At 38.0% G+C, this 16,564-nt stretch overlaps 1 protein-coding gene across 9 annotated transcripts in view; it reads right to left on the bottom strand.

Annotated features, from left to right (window-relative positions):
• Positions 1 to 16,564, bottom strand: part of UNC80 (unc-80 homolog, NALCN channel complex subunit) — a 223,233-nt gene that overhangs the window by 163,013 nt on the left and 43,656 nt on the right. For 4 of the 9 annotated variants that reach the window (XM_030326989.1, XM_032594509.1, XM_032594506.1 and 1 more), the window contains exons 8-14: positions 15,467 to 15,728; positions 14,215 to 14,349; positions 12,062 to 12,278; positions 11,251 to 11,427; positions 9,989 to 10,257; positions 8,526 to 8,903; positions 3,674 to 3,820 (exon numbers count right to left, since the gene is read on the bottom strand). In XM_030326989.1, coding sequence (XP_030182849.1) covers positions 3,674 to 3,820; positions 8,526 to 8,903; positions 9,989 to 10,257; positions 11,251 to 11,427; positions 12,062 to 12,278; positions 14,215 to 14,349; positions 15,467 to 15,728 — 1,585 coding nt within the window. The remainder of the gene's footprint in view (positions 1 to 3,673; positions 3,821 to 8,525; positions 8,904 to 9,988; positions 10,258 to 11,250; positions 11,428 to 12,061; positions 12,279 to 14,214; positions 14,350 to 15,466; positions 15,729 to 16,564) is intronic. The other 5 variants (XM_030326992.1, XM_030326997.1, XM_030326994.1 and 2 more) reach the window with 3 other exon arrangements.

Genomic DNA, 16,564 nt, shown 5'->3' with positions numbered 1-16,564 from the left:
GGCTGCTCCAAGTAAAACCCAAGGCTAACGTCTAATGCTGGTGCCAGAGGAATTCAGTCTTTTTGCCAAGATCACGATTTTAAGATCTCAATGAAAAATGCTCCAAGTATAAAAATTAGGCAGCTTATAGAATTGGTTATCCAGGTTTAGAAAACCTCAAAGCTTTGTGCAGTGGGAGGAAGGGTGCCACTCCCATGTTCAGCTATTTTGGACTTAAGTAGATTTAATGGAGTGGGTGAGAGGGATATATGAAGTGGGTATCCAGTGTTCTCATATATGGCCAGGAAGGGAGGACCCTTCAAGCATGAAGGAGGCATAAAATAAAGGCACATCTAGTTTGTTTATGTGTCTGTATTTCAATGTGAAAGTTTGATATTTAAACAGAAATTGGCTTTATAGACATGACAACCAAGTGACCACTGGCTAGACCCTGCTATTCACAACTATATTTCAGACAATACAGTAAATGATTCTGCCATCTGACAAAGAGAACGGGAATAATCTCTCCATTAGAGCAAGTAACGTCACAGCCATTGGCTGTAGAAGGCCACAGACAGAATGCCCTGATAGTATCGAGGGTCATTAGAAGCCTCCCAGCCTTGTCCTATCATGGAGAGAAAAATCACATTTGGGTGGTGCTTTGCTGTTTAAAACATGTTTCTTGCTTATAACTGTATAACATTTGACTTTCACACCTCTGTGATTTGATGAGTATCCCCATATTACAGTGGAGGAAATTGAGGCTCACAGAAGTCAAGGACTTTGTCCAAGTTAACCACCTTAATTGAGGACGGAGAACTTTGGACAACCAGGCACAATCATGGAAGTAAGATTAGAGAAAGCAGTCCCTAAGAATTTAAACACATAAGATGGGCCCTTAATGGATTCCCAGAAGAAAATTTAAGTTACATCACTATTTTAACAAAACAAGGCCCAGAGAAAGCTTCTGGAAAAATTTGAGAGGGAAAGAAAGAGTATAAAAGGCTGAATTAGCAATAAACTTGGTATGACCTTGTGGTAATCTCTCTGGCTATATCACAAAGTCAGGTGGACTGGTAATTGTTTTCATTTTGCCTTTATTAGGTCCTAGAATATTGAGAAATTAGGTGTTTTTATTCCAGAGATATTGCTGTTTGCTGGTTCTCAGGCAAATTCATTTTTTCTTCTTATAAAATAACTGCTGCTTGCTGAAAAATTATGTTTTCAAAGCATTTACATAAAATATTTCCCTTATGAAGTAGTATTTAATTTTTACCCCATAAAAAATATGTGAAGATCTTGATTGCAACACATATGAAGCACTTTAAAATCCTGGGTTGGAAAGCCCCGAAGCACAAATTATCCTGTCTTCTCTACAAAATACTCCAATGACAGCATAGTTTCAGATGTACTGTTTAGAGGCCATTAGAATGTCTAAATGAGTTCAATGGGAAGTTTAAGCAAGAATCAGGAATCAAAACCTTAAGTATTTTGATTTTGAATGAATATTCAAGAATCTCTTCTCCAAGAGATATAAAACTGTCAGAGTGAATTCCCTTTCAATATTTTGGGACAACCAATGAATGGTTAATCTAAAAGACACATGCTGGAAATATTAGGCATTTTGATGAATATCATTATAGTAATTTTCTCTTTCTTTCTTTTTTTCTCTTTCTTTCTCTCTTTTTCTCTCTCTTTCTCTCTTTCTTTCTAAGAAGTATAGAGGCCCTTGGGCACCTGGGTGGCTCAGTCAGTTGAGCGTCCGACTTTCGCTCAGGTCATGATCTCACGGTTCATGAGTTCGAGTCCCGTGTCAGTCCCGTGTCTGACAGCTCAGAGCCTGGAGACTGCTTTGGATTTTGTGTCTCCCTTTCTCCCTGCCCCTCCCCTGCTCATGCTCTGTCTCTGTCTCTCTCTCTCTCAGAAATAAATAAATATTAAAAAAAATTTTTTTAAAGTATAGAGGCCCTGATCTGGTAGAAGTAAGAAATATTCTTAACATCTTAAAAGTTAAGCAACCTCTGAAAATTCAATGCCTTAGAAATTTGTAAAGACCTAGATTCTTGAATTAATTAGACTTTCCCAGGGATAATTTCTCAGATTTGTATATCTTGGACAATGTGTTTGCTGAGCAAAATTAGGCAAATATAATCCCTATAATGAGTATTAAGCTGGGCTACAAGATAATGGAAGATTTGCCATGTAAGTCAGCAAAGCTGAGAAGGCAGGTAAAAAACTGTCTAGACATCCTGACAGGAAATGTTCAGGAGTCTCGGTGAGGGAAGCATGGTAGACTGAGCGGCAACAATGGTCTCTCAAGCGGCTTCTGATCCAACTATTCCTATTTTCTTCAAGTCTAGAAAGACAGGTTGTGGCATCAGAGCCAGTTTAATACCTCCAAGTCAAGCATGACACTTACTATTTTTTAGTGTTTCGTTTCATGGAACTGGTCTTCTGTATGAGGAGTGTTAATGTTTTAGCCTTGAAGGCACTTATTCATACTGCGATAGAACTAAAAACCACACATTAAAAATCACTTATGCATGTGCAAAGATGGGGGGAATGTCAGCTTTCTATTGCCTTACTAATTATTATTTTGATTTTTAAATTTTGGACCTCAAAATCTAGATCTTGGTCAAAGTTGCCAAGTTTCATAATTTAGAAGTTAATTACCGTGAATATAATATAATAAGTTAACATAAAACAACGTAATAGAACATAAAAGAAACAGACAAGGATGGATGAATGGATAGACAGGTGGATGACATGTTAAGAAAGATACCCAGCATGCTAATACTGTGTGAACATTTCATGACAAAAACTAATACCAAGAAAAAATGGGCTGGCGTTAGATTTTGACATGATCTTAAAACTCTGCCAAAATATGCCAAAGGGTTTCCTGGACTCAAATTTACATAAAACTCTTATTTTCTTCTGGTATTTTCTTATGGTTTCAATTCAAACATATGCATGAGGCAAATGTCCCATCTTGGACTTGCTATGGAGGTGGGTTATTGCTCAAGAGTCAAGGGAAAAGTCGCAATCAGCTGAGGCAAATGAAAATGAGCTGGAATAAGACCATGTTCCATGACAGCATTATGCTTTGCAAGCCCAAGCGCAGAGTTTCAAGTTTCACACAGTTCAAAGGGACATGATCTTAAATACTTAGGAGTCAAGGTTCATTCTGAAACAAAGCAGCCAGAACATGACTGGCTACTTTTATAGTCCTGTTTTGTCCCAATAAGGGCCATTTTCCCTATCTATATAGGAATAACAAACTAAATCCTAAACTTTGACCCCTTTCTTTAATATAAAATATGTTTCTATAGTACCCAGGCAGATGATTAAAAAGTCATTTGTCACAGACCATCAGAGACTTGCTGAATGTATTTGTCTTTGCACAGGTCTTTCAGACTCTAATTCATACTTTCCAATGATACACCCTTTCACCAACTGGGAGTTGGCCTGCCCTAGGCAGAAGGCAGAAGTGTTTTCCCAATTAAGCTTTACCAGGCCTGGGTTTTAGAGGTCTTGAGATATGTTGTGGGAATCTTCCCAATCCAAATCAGCATTAATCACCCCTATGAAATATAATATTTTTCAGGGAACACTGACCCTCATTGTCAAAGGACTCATTCCTAAATTGGAGAGAGGGAAGAGGGAGAGGAAATGGAATCTACTTTAATTCTCTTACATTCTCCCGGAATACCTGGTGTCTCAGACGATCTCCAGAGAGCCCTCGATGTCCTTCTCCGCAACCATAGGCACATCCCAAAGACTTCACTATTTTGATGAGCATGGTCAGAGCAAGCCTATGGTTGCTTACAGGTGTACTTTCATCCTAGCACCCACAAACAAGAAAAAAGACGTCTGTTCACCTACTCACTAAGCCCTTTTGGTACTGAGATTCCATTTTGTGATTAAACCAAATTTTATATGTTTTATGGTGAGCATGTGCAACTTGAAAGACAGAATTGTCAAGAGCTCACCAAGCAAGTTAATCTTTGTAAAATTCAGAATATGATTTAAGAGAAAGGAAAATGTCTGTGCATTTTGATCACCCTCTAGTGCTAAAGGATATGAATGTAGACCTCTTGATTAGAAAACATGCTTTCTGTATCCTTGGCAGACTATCAGAACCACCTAGAGAGAGACAAAGGGGACTATCAGTGATAAAGACAAAAAGATTTTCCCAGAAGCTACCCTCTTCAGTAGGCTTCTGATAGTACCACCAGGCAAGAATTCTTGTTAGATTTCTGGAACTGATCAAAGTCTGGAGCTTTGAGATCACATGGCAACTTCTGGCATTTTTAAGGGATTTTCTAAAATAATATGTTCACTATATTGTAATACTCATGCCTAAGCAAAGTGAGAATACAAAATTTGTCAACATTCAGCTTGTTTCTTCCTTCAAAGCTAAATAGGAAGCCCTCCTGAGGTGAATAATAACTGTCATCATCCTCTCTTTTGCCCATTTAATTCCTGTTGTTAGTGGAGCACATAGCTTCTAGAAAAAATGGACTTCTGTGGATTATTTCCAAAGAGCCCTAAGGTTTCTAATAGTTTTCCTTTCTATTTCATCAATTTACTGTGCAGAACAAAGGAAATAATGGATCATGGATAAGCATTTCTCTGTAAATTATGAAGGGCTTTTCTGATTGTGGATCAGACTGGTATGTAAACGCTGGGGTCACACGTTGAAAGTACTCAAATGTGGATAGGATGTGAAAGAGGTGGAGTTATCCGGACATCATGTTCCATAATTTGGGTAGGGTAGACTCTCCTTCCCTAAAGTTATGCAGTTGGTCTTCTTTTTCAATCTACAGGCTCAGGTAGTGGATGTGGTACTGAGATGCCCTCTGCAGGAATGAATATTTATTCTTTGACCTGTTAATGGCTGACAGCTCTCCATTGAGCTCTTCTCCAGACATTGCTCTTAGCTAAAGAGAGTTGCCTCACTTAAGCTCTTCCTGGTAGCAGCCTGCTTCTAATGGCTGGTCAAAGGCATAATGAAGGTGGGTGGGTGGATGGGGGTGTATAAAGGTGGGCTCCCTTACTCCATCTGGAGATAGCTTTGGAGAGCCGTCCTTGCTGAGAGTTTCCTGTGTGATGGGCTGAGTTCTCTGTTACAACTATATTACAGTTCAGCTTTTCCCTCTACCTCATCCTGCTTATTTCACACTTCATAGATGTTGATCCTGCGAAGACATCCCAGGAAACTTCCCGTACACACATCTCTATATCTTAGTGTGTTTCCTGGGAATTCTATAGATCAGGTGGTTGCAAATGGAAGACTTGGACTTATCAGTAAACATTTATTTACGTAATATATATATTATACATATGTATGTGTGTGTATATATATATATATATATATATATATATATATATATGACATTCAGAAATGTTTTAGTTTCGCTTCAAATCTTAGCTCCATAACCTTGGGCCAGCTACTTAACCACTCTGAGCCCTACAAAATGGGAATCATAATAATACCTATATCATACAGCTGTGAGGCTAACATGAGTCAAAATATGTAAGACACACAATAATAGCACAGAAATGTTTATCATTTGTAGGTGTGGGATACTGCTTTCCTCTGAGACAACTTTGTGCAAATTAGAAAAGGCATTCCTCTGGGTAAGTGAATCAGAAAAAGATGAGCCCTTTTAGTAGATACAGCCCTTGAGTGAAGAGCTCAGTGAGCAGAGCTTACACTGGATTTCAGTCCCTCTTGGCCTCAGAAAAGTTCACCCTGGGTAGGGCCTGATTTGGAAGATTGGTTTACATACATTTTTAGATTACTATATGTTCCTTAAAAAAAATCTCTAGCTCCAAAAGCTCTTTTTAAGTATCTATTCAGGTTTGATTTTCTTTGGACCTTCAGATGTCCTTAGGATTTAGATTCCTCTTATAGCAGACATTCAGAAAGATGTTTCAAGCTATAGGCAGAAATCAGGACAGATACATTTCAGGCTCTCAGTATTAGTAGCAAATATAGAAATAGAAATTAGATCTTCCTTTCTGAATTAATCAATTCCCCATGTTTCTGGTATTACTAGGGTACAAGACTAGATAAATTCTGATTTCACCAAAAATAACAGGGATTTGGGGAAGAACAGACCTCTGTGAATCACAAATATATGCACTTGACCTATAATTAAGTTTTATTTTATAAATTCTTTCTACTATAAAGAATATTATTTTGCATAACCACAAAACGTTGATATTTTGGTGGCTGTTTGAGCCCACATAATCTAACTTCAAAAAATCCCATCTAATCAAGAGTGATAACTTAAGTCGAAATAATATTTATATTATTTAGTATCTAGTATAATAACTAGATTTAAATTGGCAAGAGAATCTCAGGTCTATAATAAGAAATCAGATGAAGATACTAATTGGATATAATTTTAGAAGTAAAAACAAAAATATAATACTAATAATGAAATTCAGAAATTCTTAGGATACATAACAAAGCCTTCTTCAATTTAGTTGGACTATCTAAGCTTTACTAATAAAAGTCTATCAAAATTTCACAACTCCCTTTTATTGTTTTCTATTTTCCCTTGAATATTGTAATGAACATAACACCATCTGTTATCTCTTTGAGTACCAGCTTAGATTGATAGGTAAAACATAGAAGTTTAGTAAAAGTAAGATATGAGGATCTTTGGATTGTCCTCAGTGATGTATGAGTAGGTAAGAAACTGAGAACCTTAAGTACTGGAAGATGCTATTAGAATTGGAAAACACATATTTACGATTAGGGTAGAAGAAGAAAATCTTAAAGAAATGATTCAGGAACCCAAATATTGGGAAAGAATATTTGGATCAGAGACCCAGAATATTGGGAATATAGGAGTAGATAATGAGATGCAGAAACACACATGATAAATACACATTAAAAATGTACCAAGTAGGATTAGAAAGAGATGGAGAAGAAACTGTAAAAGAGGAAGGAGCACAGCAACACCTTTTCAGACGTAAAAACCTGACACACTGTAAGAAAAAAAATGGACAATTCATAGTTTAGATAATGTGTAGATGGTAGAACTCCGAACAATGTCATCTTACACCTGTAAACACAACCTGCTATGTACATCGTGACCTGTTAGAGATTCAAATGTCTTGTTGACTTCAATTTGTTAACAGCATTTTCCAACAAAAACCTCATACTGGAATCGGTGTAAGTTATGTGATTTTAAGCTATGGTAATTCTTATTTAAAACCCAAATTAAAGGAGAAAACCAATTCTTGGCATTAAGTGCAGAGATCATAAAGGAGGTGTTGCCAGAGCAAAGGGAATTAAATTCAGGGATAATCAATAATAAGAAAGCTAAAAACATAAGATGTAAAACATGAGAGTACCAAGGCTAGTCTTTCAAACCAACAGCAACAAACCAACCAATTAACTGAACAAAATTCTTCCCTTTCTTTCTCAACCATGATGGAAACTGGCTGCCCCAAAATGTGTTCCTTAGATCAGAAGAAGAAACACCATTATGAGGAAAGATGATACTGCTTGTGTTTCCCCCAAATTCATGTGTTGAAACCCTGTCTCCCAATGGGATGGTATTTGATTATGGCCTTCGGGAGGTAATTAGGATTAGATGTGGACATCATGAGAGTGGGGCCCTGGTCTGATAAGTGCCCTTATTTTTTTTTATTTAAAAAAAACTTTTGATAGAGAGAGAGCACTTGAGCAGGGAAGAGGGGCAGAGAGAGAGAGAGAGAGAGAGAGAGAGAGAGAGAGAGAGAGAGAGAGAGAGAGAGAGAATCCCAAGCAGGCTCCATGCTCAGCACAGAGTCTGACATAAGGCTCAATCCTACAACCCTGGAATCATGACCTGAGCTGAAATGAAGTTGCCCATTCAACTGCCCGAACCATCTAGGCACCCCAAGATCAGTGCCCTATAAAAAGAGACAACAGAGGAGTCACTCTCGCTCTCTGTCTGTGGGTGGGGTGTGTGTGTGTGTGTGTGTGTGTGTGTGTGTAAGAGAGAGAGAATACAGTAAAAAGGGGCTATGTGAGCACATAACAAGACAGCAACCACTTACAATCCAAGAAAAAAACTTCAGAAACCTTGTTAGCACCTTCATCTTGGAGTTCCTAGCCTCCAGAAGTATGAGAAGTAAACTTCTTTTGTTTAATCTGCCCAATCTGTGATATTTTGCTATGGTAGTCTGAGAAGAAAACATTGCTCAATTAGGTCAGACCCTGAAAAACTAGAAAGAGACAATCGTTGGTGGCAGACTGAGAATTATGGTAATGTAGATACTCTCTTGCAGAAATGACATGACCAGGGAATTAGCTCTAACACTGCTTGAATTGGTCTTTGAATTGACAATACAGTTTTTGAACTTAGAATACAGTTTCGTGTAACTGTTTCTACTAATGCCTGGTGAAAACTCAATGAAGAGATTTCTAGTTTTAGTGACTTTCTTGTTTTAGTGACTAATTGTGATTGAGTCAACTAAATGCTGGCAAGCAGGCACTGGAAAGAAATTAGGGGCAACATTTCATGAGAACACAGAACACATACCTTCTCTTGGTTCTTCTCATTCTTCTCATAAGGTCCACCTCCACCTCCTCCACCTCCTCCTCCATCACCTCCATCACCTCCATCACCTCTTCCGCCTCCACCTCCTCCTTCTTCTCCTCCACCATCTCCAGCTCCACTAACCGAAGGGCCCCCGAATCCACAGGGTGAACTTCCAGATACTCCTTTGAACTGGAAAGTTCCCTCACTTGCTCTTTTTTCCATAGCCTCATTTTCCTTGTTTTCACTCTTCTTTCTGTTCTTTTCTACACAAGGCACCACACCAAGCTGAAGCAAGCATTCCACAATGTTTAGTGCCACATCACAGATACGAGAACTGATGTCATGGTTAAGGACAAGATAAACAGCCTTCAGAACAACCTGGGGGGAAGACAAAGATAAACAGAGGATGATTAATTTACATGAGCTACCTACACCTTCGTACACAGATTTGCTTATTCTGTTTAATCATTTCCTTTAGGCTGTTCTAAGCACTTAAGCATAAATAATTCAGTTAATTCTCAGATGTTCCTATCTACATTGTATTGGGACCTTGTGTACGTGTTTAACGTAACGTATAAGTCACCCAAAGAATTAAAAATGTCTGTGTGAAAAAAATGTCTGTATTATCTCACATTAAGTATTCCAAAACTTGCCATCATATAGACAGTTAATAGGGGTACTGAAAAACAGTGATTAATGGGGCAGACATTTTTTTGTCCAAATGGAAACTTGCTCAACTGATTTTTTACACCAAAGTGCTTTAATCCTCTGCCTTTCACTTTATGTCAATAGTGGATAAAGAACAATAATTTCCATATCTCCATAATAGGGGAACATTTATGTATTCACAATTGTATCATTATTTACACTTCAATTTTAAATGCAAAATATTTGCATGTTTAAATTATGTCCTTTCATTGATTTTAATATTTTAAATTATTTGCTGATCCAGTTCCCTAATGTGAAATAAAACATTTTGTGAAATATAATTGTAAAATATAACAACCCTTTCATTTGGTAATAACTATAATCAAGACAGGCATTCCTGAGAATGCAAGTTTAAATCTTTTAATGGACTTCTATTCATTTTCCCTTGCTATGTGGGAGGTTTGGAATCATGTTGCTTATATAATAAAAGAAAATAAACTGAGAACTTTTTATAAAGGACTTAGCACACACACATTTATGTATATTTATATATACATATTCAGGATTCACTAATTCTTTTGGATTATAAAAATATTCTGAGATCAGATCACACCTAATGTAATTCTTGGAAAAAAGGGGGAAAGATACATCTATGATGGTTGACATATTTGTGAAATTTTGTATATGGGTAGCTTTTTCATTTTAAGAGTCAACATTTCTAAGAATCTATATACCCATTTTACCCAGCCTTATAAAAACTGGATCAAAGAGCCATTATCTTCCAAGCTTTGGTAAGAAAAATTCTTTCTTCTTACAGAAAGATCAAGCATGCCATTCTTGTGGACAAAGTTATTGGTCCCATCGATATGTTCCGTGTCCTCTAAGTAGCTGTAGTTTATGCAGGAGTCTGTGAGGCTTCGAGGCAGGTTTGCACATGCCAAGGGTTCATGTGGCATCTCTGGGATAGGCACCTGGTTGCAGAGCTTCCTCATATGCTCACTGAAAAAGTCTGCATAGCCTACGTTGAATGATGCCAATGTGGTATTGAAGGTTGCAACTGTAATAGTGGAGATCTGGGATTGCACTAATAAAAAGAAAGCAATGTCTTAGTTTTCCCCATATTAACTTGCCACACTATCATGTCAGACAGTTTTATTATCATGACAACAATCACAGCTGAAGCTTTTGTAGATATTTGACTTATAGTCTCAAAGCTATTCTCAATTCTCATGGAATTGCCTCAAGTGTTAAGGCCATGTAATATCTGAATGAAGGTTATAGAAAATATGACTTCCAACTGGCTTCCTTAAGACTCAGTCTAGAATTTAACTTTTGTTTAACAGGTGGATTTTGCCCACTATTAAATGGCAGATCCTACTGATAAAGTTAAACTAGTTTAGTTGAGGTATTTCTACCCAAGTTTGTGGCTGGTAAAATGTTTGGTTTTATCTAGCATATTTAAGCAACAAATAAGAAGGATTCTTTTTTTTTTTTTTTTTTTTTTTTTTTTTTTGCTTAAAAGTAATAGAACATATATCTGTGGTGGTAACTAACTGGTATCATCAAATACTTGAAATATACTCCTGGGAAAAGAGAGCTCAAATTATGCTCATAGGTTAAGAGTACAGATTAAGAACCCATTTTAGATTCCACCCAGACACACATGTTTTCTCCACACAAAGCACATAAGGCACTTATTTAAAATCGTAGCTGTTTGAGGAAGGAATCGATGGCCCTGAAAGGCAGTGACTTTCTTCACATTGAAAGTGGACAAGTCCTTTAGAGGGACATCATACAGGGTGTCCAAGTAATGCATATAATTGTCTTCCAAGTCTCTTCTAGCCCTGTGGGTCTATGACCTTTTGAAAACAAATATGCATGGCTTGCTTTCCCTCTGAGACGCATGGTGCTTGCAGTATGCCATCGAGTAGCTTTGTTACTAAGGAAATCCTAACAACGGCTCACTAGTAAATTACCAAGCAATGTAATACATGAATGCAAATTTTCAAAAAGTGTAAGGAACCAGATTACAATGAAAATGAAACATGGAGTAAAAACAGGAAACAGGAAAAGGAACCTGAACTCCCGCCTGCAGGTGCGCCTTCCGACCCACCTTCCTTGACAGTGTTTTCTCCATGGCTGTTGGAGTGATCTGGCTGGTCACTCACCAGGGTGTGATGGGAGTGTGAGTGCCTGGCACTCAGGCTCTCCATCTCCGTGGCTGCATCCGAACTGCCCCGCCGGGTAAATTTCCCTGAGATGGACAAGAGCACCACAAGAGGGTTTGAAAATGGAAGATCCTCTGCCAAGATGTTGTTTTACCAAAGGATGGCAGTGAGAGTAAAGGGACATTGGGAAGTGTATGAGGCACAGTCAGATAGTAGGAATGAGACTAGTCCTGGGGATAGTCAGGGTCAAGATGATTCATGAAGCTGCCTGTCATAAGATCAGCCCCAATCTAAGCCAAATGTCAGAAACCATATGTGGAGTTCCAGCTAGCTTCTGGCTCCTGATTTTGAGCTGGCTTTCTGAATATGCCATTCAGAAAGAAAAAAGAATCTTTTTCTTTTCTTTACATTTCCCTTTTCTAATATCCAAATTAAAGTCTGCCTTTGGATTCACAATGAAGTTAATGCACAAGACCCTTTAAGGCCATATTTCCACATCTAGAGTATGTAAGAAATAGGGCCATTACCTAATTATACAGGGTTTTTCCATATTTAATTAAATTACCTGCATTCCTTTGGTACTAGGAAGCTAGCATCTGGGCCCACATTTCTTGACTAAACTGTTCAAGAAAGATGCAGATTTGCCCGGGGGGCCCTAGATCCAGATTTCTAAACAGGTCACTCAAGCTCTGCCCTACTTTGGAAAGTCCTTGTGGTCACCTAAAATGGTGGTTTGCCAGCCTCCTTTTTCAATGCCTCGCCTGTCTTCTCCAAGCCCAGGGAAACTTCCGAAGGAGAATGTGCTTCGGGTGGGGAACACATCCAAGTGGTCTTCATGAAGCAGGAATGGCACTCCCATTCTTCGAGGCCTCCTCTTTCCTGTGTGGTGGAATGGGATGGAGCCTTTCCTCTCTCGGTCTTCTTTGCGGCTCTTGAACTGTGAGGATGAGAGGTTAAGGGTTAGGCACAGGGCAAAGGAAAAGTGATAGTTTGCTTCCCAAAGGGCTCTACAATCTACAGTAAATTACAGGAATGTTCCAGGAAGAAGAGACTCAGAAAGTCACTGAGTATCATCTGATAGAGATGGGTGACATTTCCACAATGCATCGAAAGAGTGAAAGAAACAAGGCAAAAGACAACATATCCCTTGGGTCTTTCTGCTTGGTTGGCTTGTACCTGGACCAGCAGCATCAGGATCAACTGGTCTCAGGTTCATACTACATCAGAAACATAGAAGATAAGACCTAGTGATGTGGGTTTTGATAAGCCTTGTAGGTAATTATGATACATGCTAAAATTTGAGGACCACTGACGTAGAGTATAGGATCCCTAAGTCACCACTTAGATCAGCCAGTATTTTCTGTTCCATTTTTCAGGATTGAGGTCAACGGTTCTGGCCAGACAACTTCAAATGTGTGCCACTGTTCATAAGGAGAGTTAAAAAAGACACACAGCATGAATTGGTATAAACCCATTATTCCTACCAAACAACTTTAAAACCCAGTATAAATAAGAGCTCAGAACTCTTGGAAAGCATTTAAAATATACCAATGTCTGGGCCTAACCTTCAGCAATTATGACCTGATTGGCTTGAGTTCAGGCCTGGGCACGTGAATTTTTAATGGCTCCCCAGAGATTCTCATGTGCAGTCAGTACTGAAAACTTATTCCCCTGATGATAAATGTTTTTAGAAAAACTATAGCCATTGCCTATTATTGTATTTGCAATGAAGTAGACATGACTGCTTGCTTAGCAACACTCTGAGCTTATAGATAAGTTAATAATAAATGTTCTGTCTTCCACGAACACAATTGAACTGATTATTTTGAAAATTGGAAAATAAAGCTACTGCACATACATTATTCTATACATATTATTTTCTATCTCATTAGCTCCATATACTTACAAAAAGAGAGGTGGAAGGATGGATTCATAAGAGCATGAACTATTTAGCTTGAAGACCTAGTTTTGAGTTTGGACTCAAGCTTTCATGGACTACCAAAATTTCTAAGGCTCGGTTCCTTCCTTTCTTTTTTGAGAATAGTCAACATTTATTGAATACTTACAAAGTGTCAGGCACAGTAAGGACCTTAATGTGAATTATCTTACTTAATCCTCATAACCTTTTGAGGTAAGTATATTATATACCCAAATTTCAAATGAAGAAACTGATACACAGTATCACACAGGTTGACAGTGGCAGAGAGAGAATTTGAACTCTCATTAGCTAACTCCCAAGTGCACACTCGTCCTTTAATTTCTCATCTTTAGAATTCTAGTGGATGGTTAAAAAATGCTTATTGAATGGAAACCTATGCTATGACTTACAACAAGTTGTGAAGGTAGAAAATCTAGTGATCTGCTATAAGGATTTGCTACTTTATTAAGAGTTTGGTTTGTTTGTTGTCTTTAAAATGGAGATGACTTCAAGAATAAATGTTCCAGGATGATTAAATCACTCTAAGAACTTCAGTAAGACTCAGTTTCTTAGGTGCAAAATGTGATAAATGAGGATCTCATTGGATTAAGTGAGAACCAGTTATATAAAATGCTTGATGAAATGAGATGAATCATAGAAACCTAAGTTGCCATCATGGCTACCACGACTACCTCCACCACCACACTACTAAAAGCCCTCTATACATGTCATCAGGATTAAGCTTGGTAGCATTTAGAATGGCAAACATTCCTAAACACAGAGGGACTTACACAAGGTCATGCTGTAAGCCATGTTATAACTGGGGGCTGACCTCTCTTCTCAAGGTTCCGTTCCCAGCCCACCTTATTCTGCAGCATGATCAGAAGTACCTCATGTCATGCTGATTTGTATTTCAATCACCAAAATATCAAAGAGCATAAGTGATTTGACTCACCTTCTTAAAAATGTTCATGCCAAGGTCTGAAGAAAGATCTGGAACTGCAGATCTACGTAAATTAGTCAATGAAACCTTAGAAAATGCCTCAGGGCTAAGAGATTTTTCCTCTTCATTACACTTCATGGTGAGATCCTTAACAGAAAATAAAGGTAGACTTCATGATCAGGGTTTAGGGCTTTAAAGACTTTTCTTATTGACAAGAAAATTGACATTTTCTATGTCTTATTTTTATGAGGGGTAAGCCTTCTGTTTTGATATCTATGAAGTATTTAACTTGTGCGTCCAGACTCTTAGAATCCATATCCTGCTACTGAGGAGAAACATCATATATTTTGTAACTTCTGTTTGGAGTTTTCAACGGTGAGACATAAGGATCCAGATTCAGGAAAGCTAAGAAAATAGGGAGGAGACAGGTATCTCATTTTTATTTATTAAAAAAAGTTTTTCTGTTTAATGATTCACCAAAGGAGATTTTTACTTTGAGCAGAGTCATCTACTACTAAAATGGAGTATCTCCCCCTTTATACTCTTAGATTGTTCATGTTTATTTTCAGAATATGTAGACTTTTTCAGACATAGCCAATTCATATTTAAGTAAACCAAACAACTGGAACACACTGCAAATTACACCTTTTTTCTCTACATATTCAACATACATGGTATCAGTGAGAAAGAGGGAAAGAAAAAGTGTTCAAGTTGCTATTAACACATTTATTTACCAAAAAGTGATTTTCAGGGCGATGTCATCAAATCGGCATACAGTTTATTTTTTTCAAACATCTATAATGAAGAGCAAGACTATATATCGAAAAGCAATATTTCTAATTATGATATTGAGGTGCTGAAAAATTCTGAGCTATGCAAAAAGTTAAACCATGTTCCACATAACGTGAATGTCACATTTCATGATACCAGTAATCAACAGTTATATGTGAGAGCTATCTATTAACTAGTACTTCAGATAGCTGGAAGGCCCAATTTCCCATTATTCTGGATCATCAGAGTCTTAACTCTAGATTAGTGTGTACAAGAGGCATTTAGATACCATTTTTTTTTTGAACAGTAAATTCGATACTAAAAAGAAGCAAAAGGGTCTAGTGAAAGAAGGGAAAGGGCAATTTCATTAGAGTAAGCCACCAACAAAATAGTCAGCACTGGAATAAATAAGAGATGGATGAATGGAAGAAAAAGAGAATCTGTTATGGCCAAAATTGGTGATTCAAAAGACAATGGACTGAGTTTCTCTTACTTGGGTTTTGTGGGTGTTCACTAGTGAGGGAGCTGCTGCTACCATCGAGCTGCTCCTGGGTCTGGGCAGGAGAGGAATATCTGGTTCTGGGGGCTTTTCTGGCTTCTCTTCCAACATGTGCCGCAGCCTTTGTAGATAGTACATCAGAGACCACTGAGTACCTTCCTCAGACCAATGAGGCTGGAGTAGGCAGCGAAGAACAGCAACGTCAAAGTAGGTGGCATAGCGGGACCTTTGGCATGGAGGTATCACGAGAGAGGTTCTGTTTCCAAGGACAGAAAGAAGACGATTATATTGGAAGCCAAACATTCCAAGGGGTGACACAACATGGCTTATAGGTCTTCTTTTCTCATTTGTTTCCTTATTTATTCACTTAACTTTTGTCTGGTTTGCTCTAATATCCTCCCAACTAGTCTTACTAATTTCACTTTTGCTAGATACTTCTGGAAGTAGAGAGGTTAGAAAGAGTTTTGAAAGATAGGTTGGAATTAGCTAGGCAAAGTTGAGGATGAGGCAGGAGGGTAGATCAGCATTTCAGTCAGGGAGGACAATGCCTACAAAAGTATGGAGCTAAAAAAAATCATGAGTTTTGGGTAGGTGGAGGAGAATAAGTAATTGGTATAGTTGGTGAGTTATTTGGGTGATGGGCAATGAGGAGAGTCTATAGAAAGAGATGAGATTCAGATTGAGGATTATACTATGCTACCAGGGTTTTTTTTCCTTATAGAAATGGGAATATTTGTGTACTTTATTAGGCTATTTTAATATCAATTGTGATAATAGTATGTAAAAAAAAAAACAAGAAAACTGCAAAGTACTAAACAAGCAAAAGTTATGTTATGAAGAAAATTTTCAAAATTTTCAAAATTTTGAAATCATTTTGAAAGTTATAAAGCTATATGTTCATATAAATAGCAAAACTAGGGGCGCCTGGGTGGCGCAGTCGGTTAAGCGTCCGACTTCAGCCAGGTCACGATCTCGCGGTCCGTGAGTTCGAGCCCCGCGTCGGGCTCTGGGCTGATGGCTCAGAGCCTGGAGCCTGTTTCCCATTCTGTGTCTCCCTCTCTCTCTGCCCCTCCCCCGTTCATGCTCTGTCTC

The sequence above is a fragment of the Lynx canadensis genome, chromosome C1 (genome assembly GCF_007474595.2).
Source record: "Lynx canadensis isolate LIC74 chromosome C1, mLynCan4.pri.v2, whole genome shotgun sequence".
Lineage (NCBI taxonomy): Eukaryota > Metazoa > Chordata > Mammalia > Carnivora > Felidae > Lynx > Lynx canadensis.
This window is presented reverse-complemented; position numbering and strand designations above follow the sequence as displayed.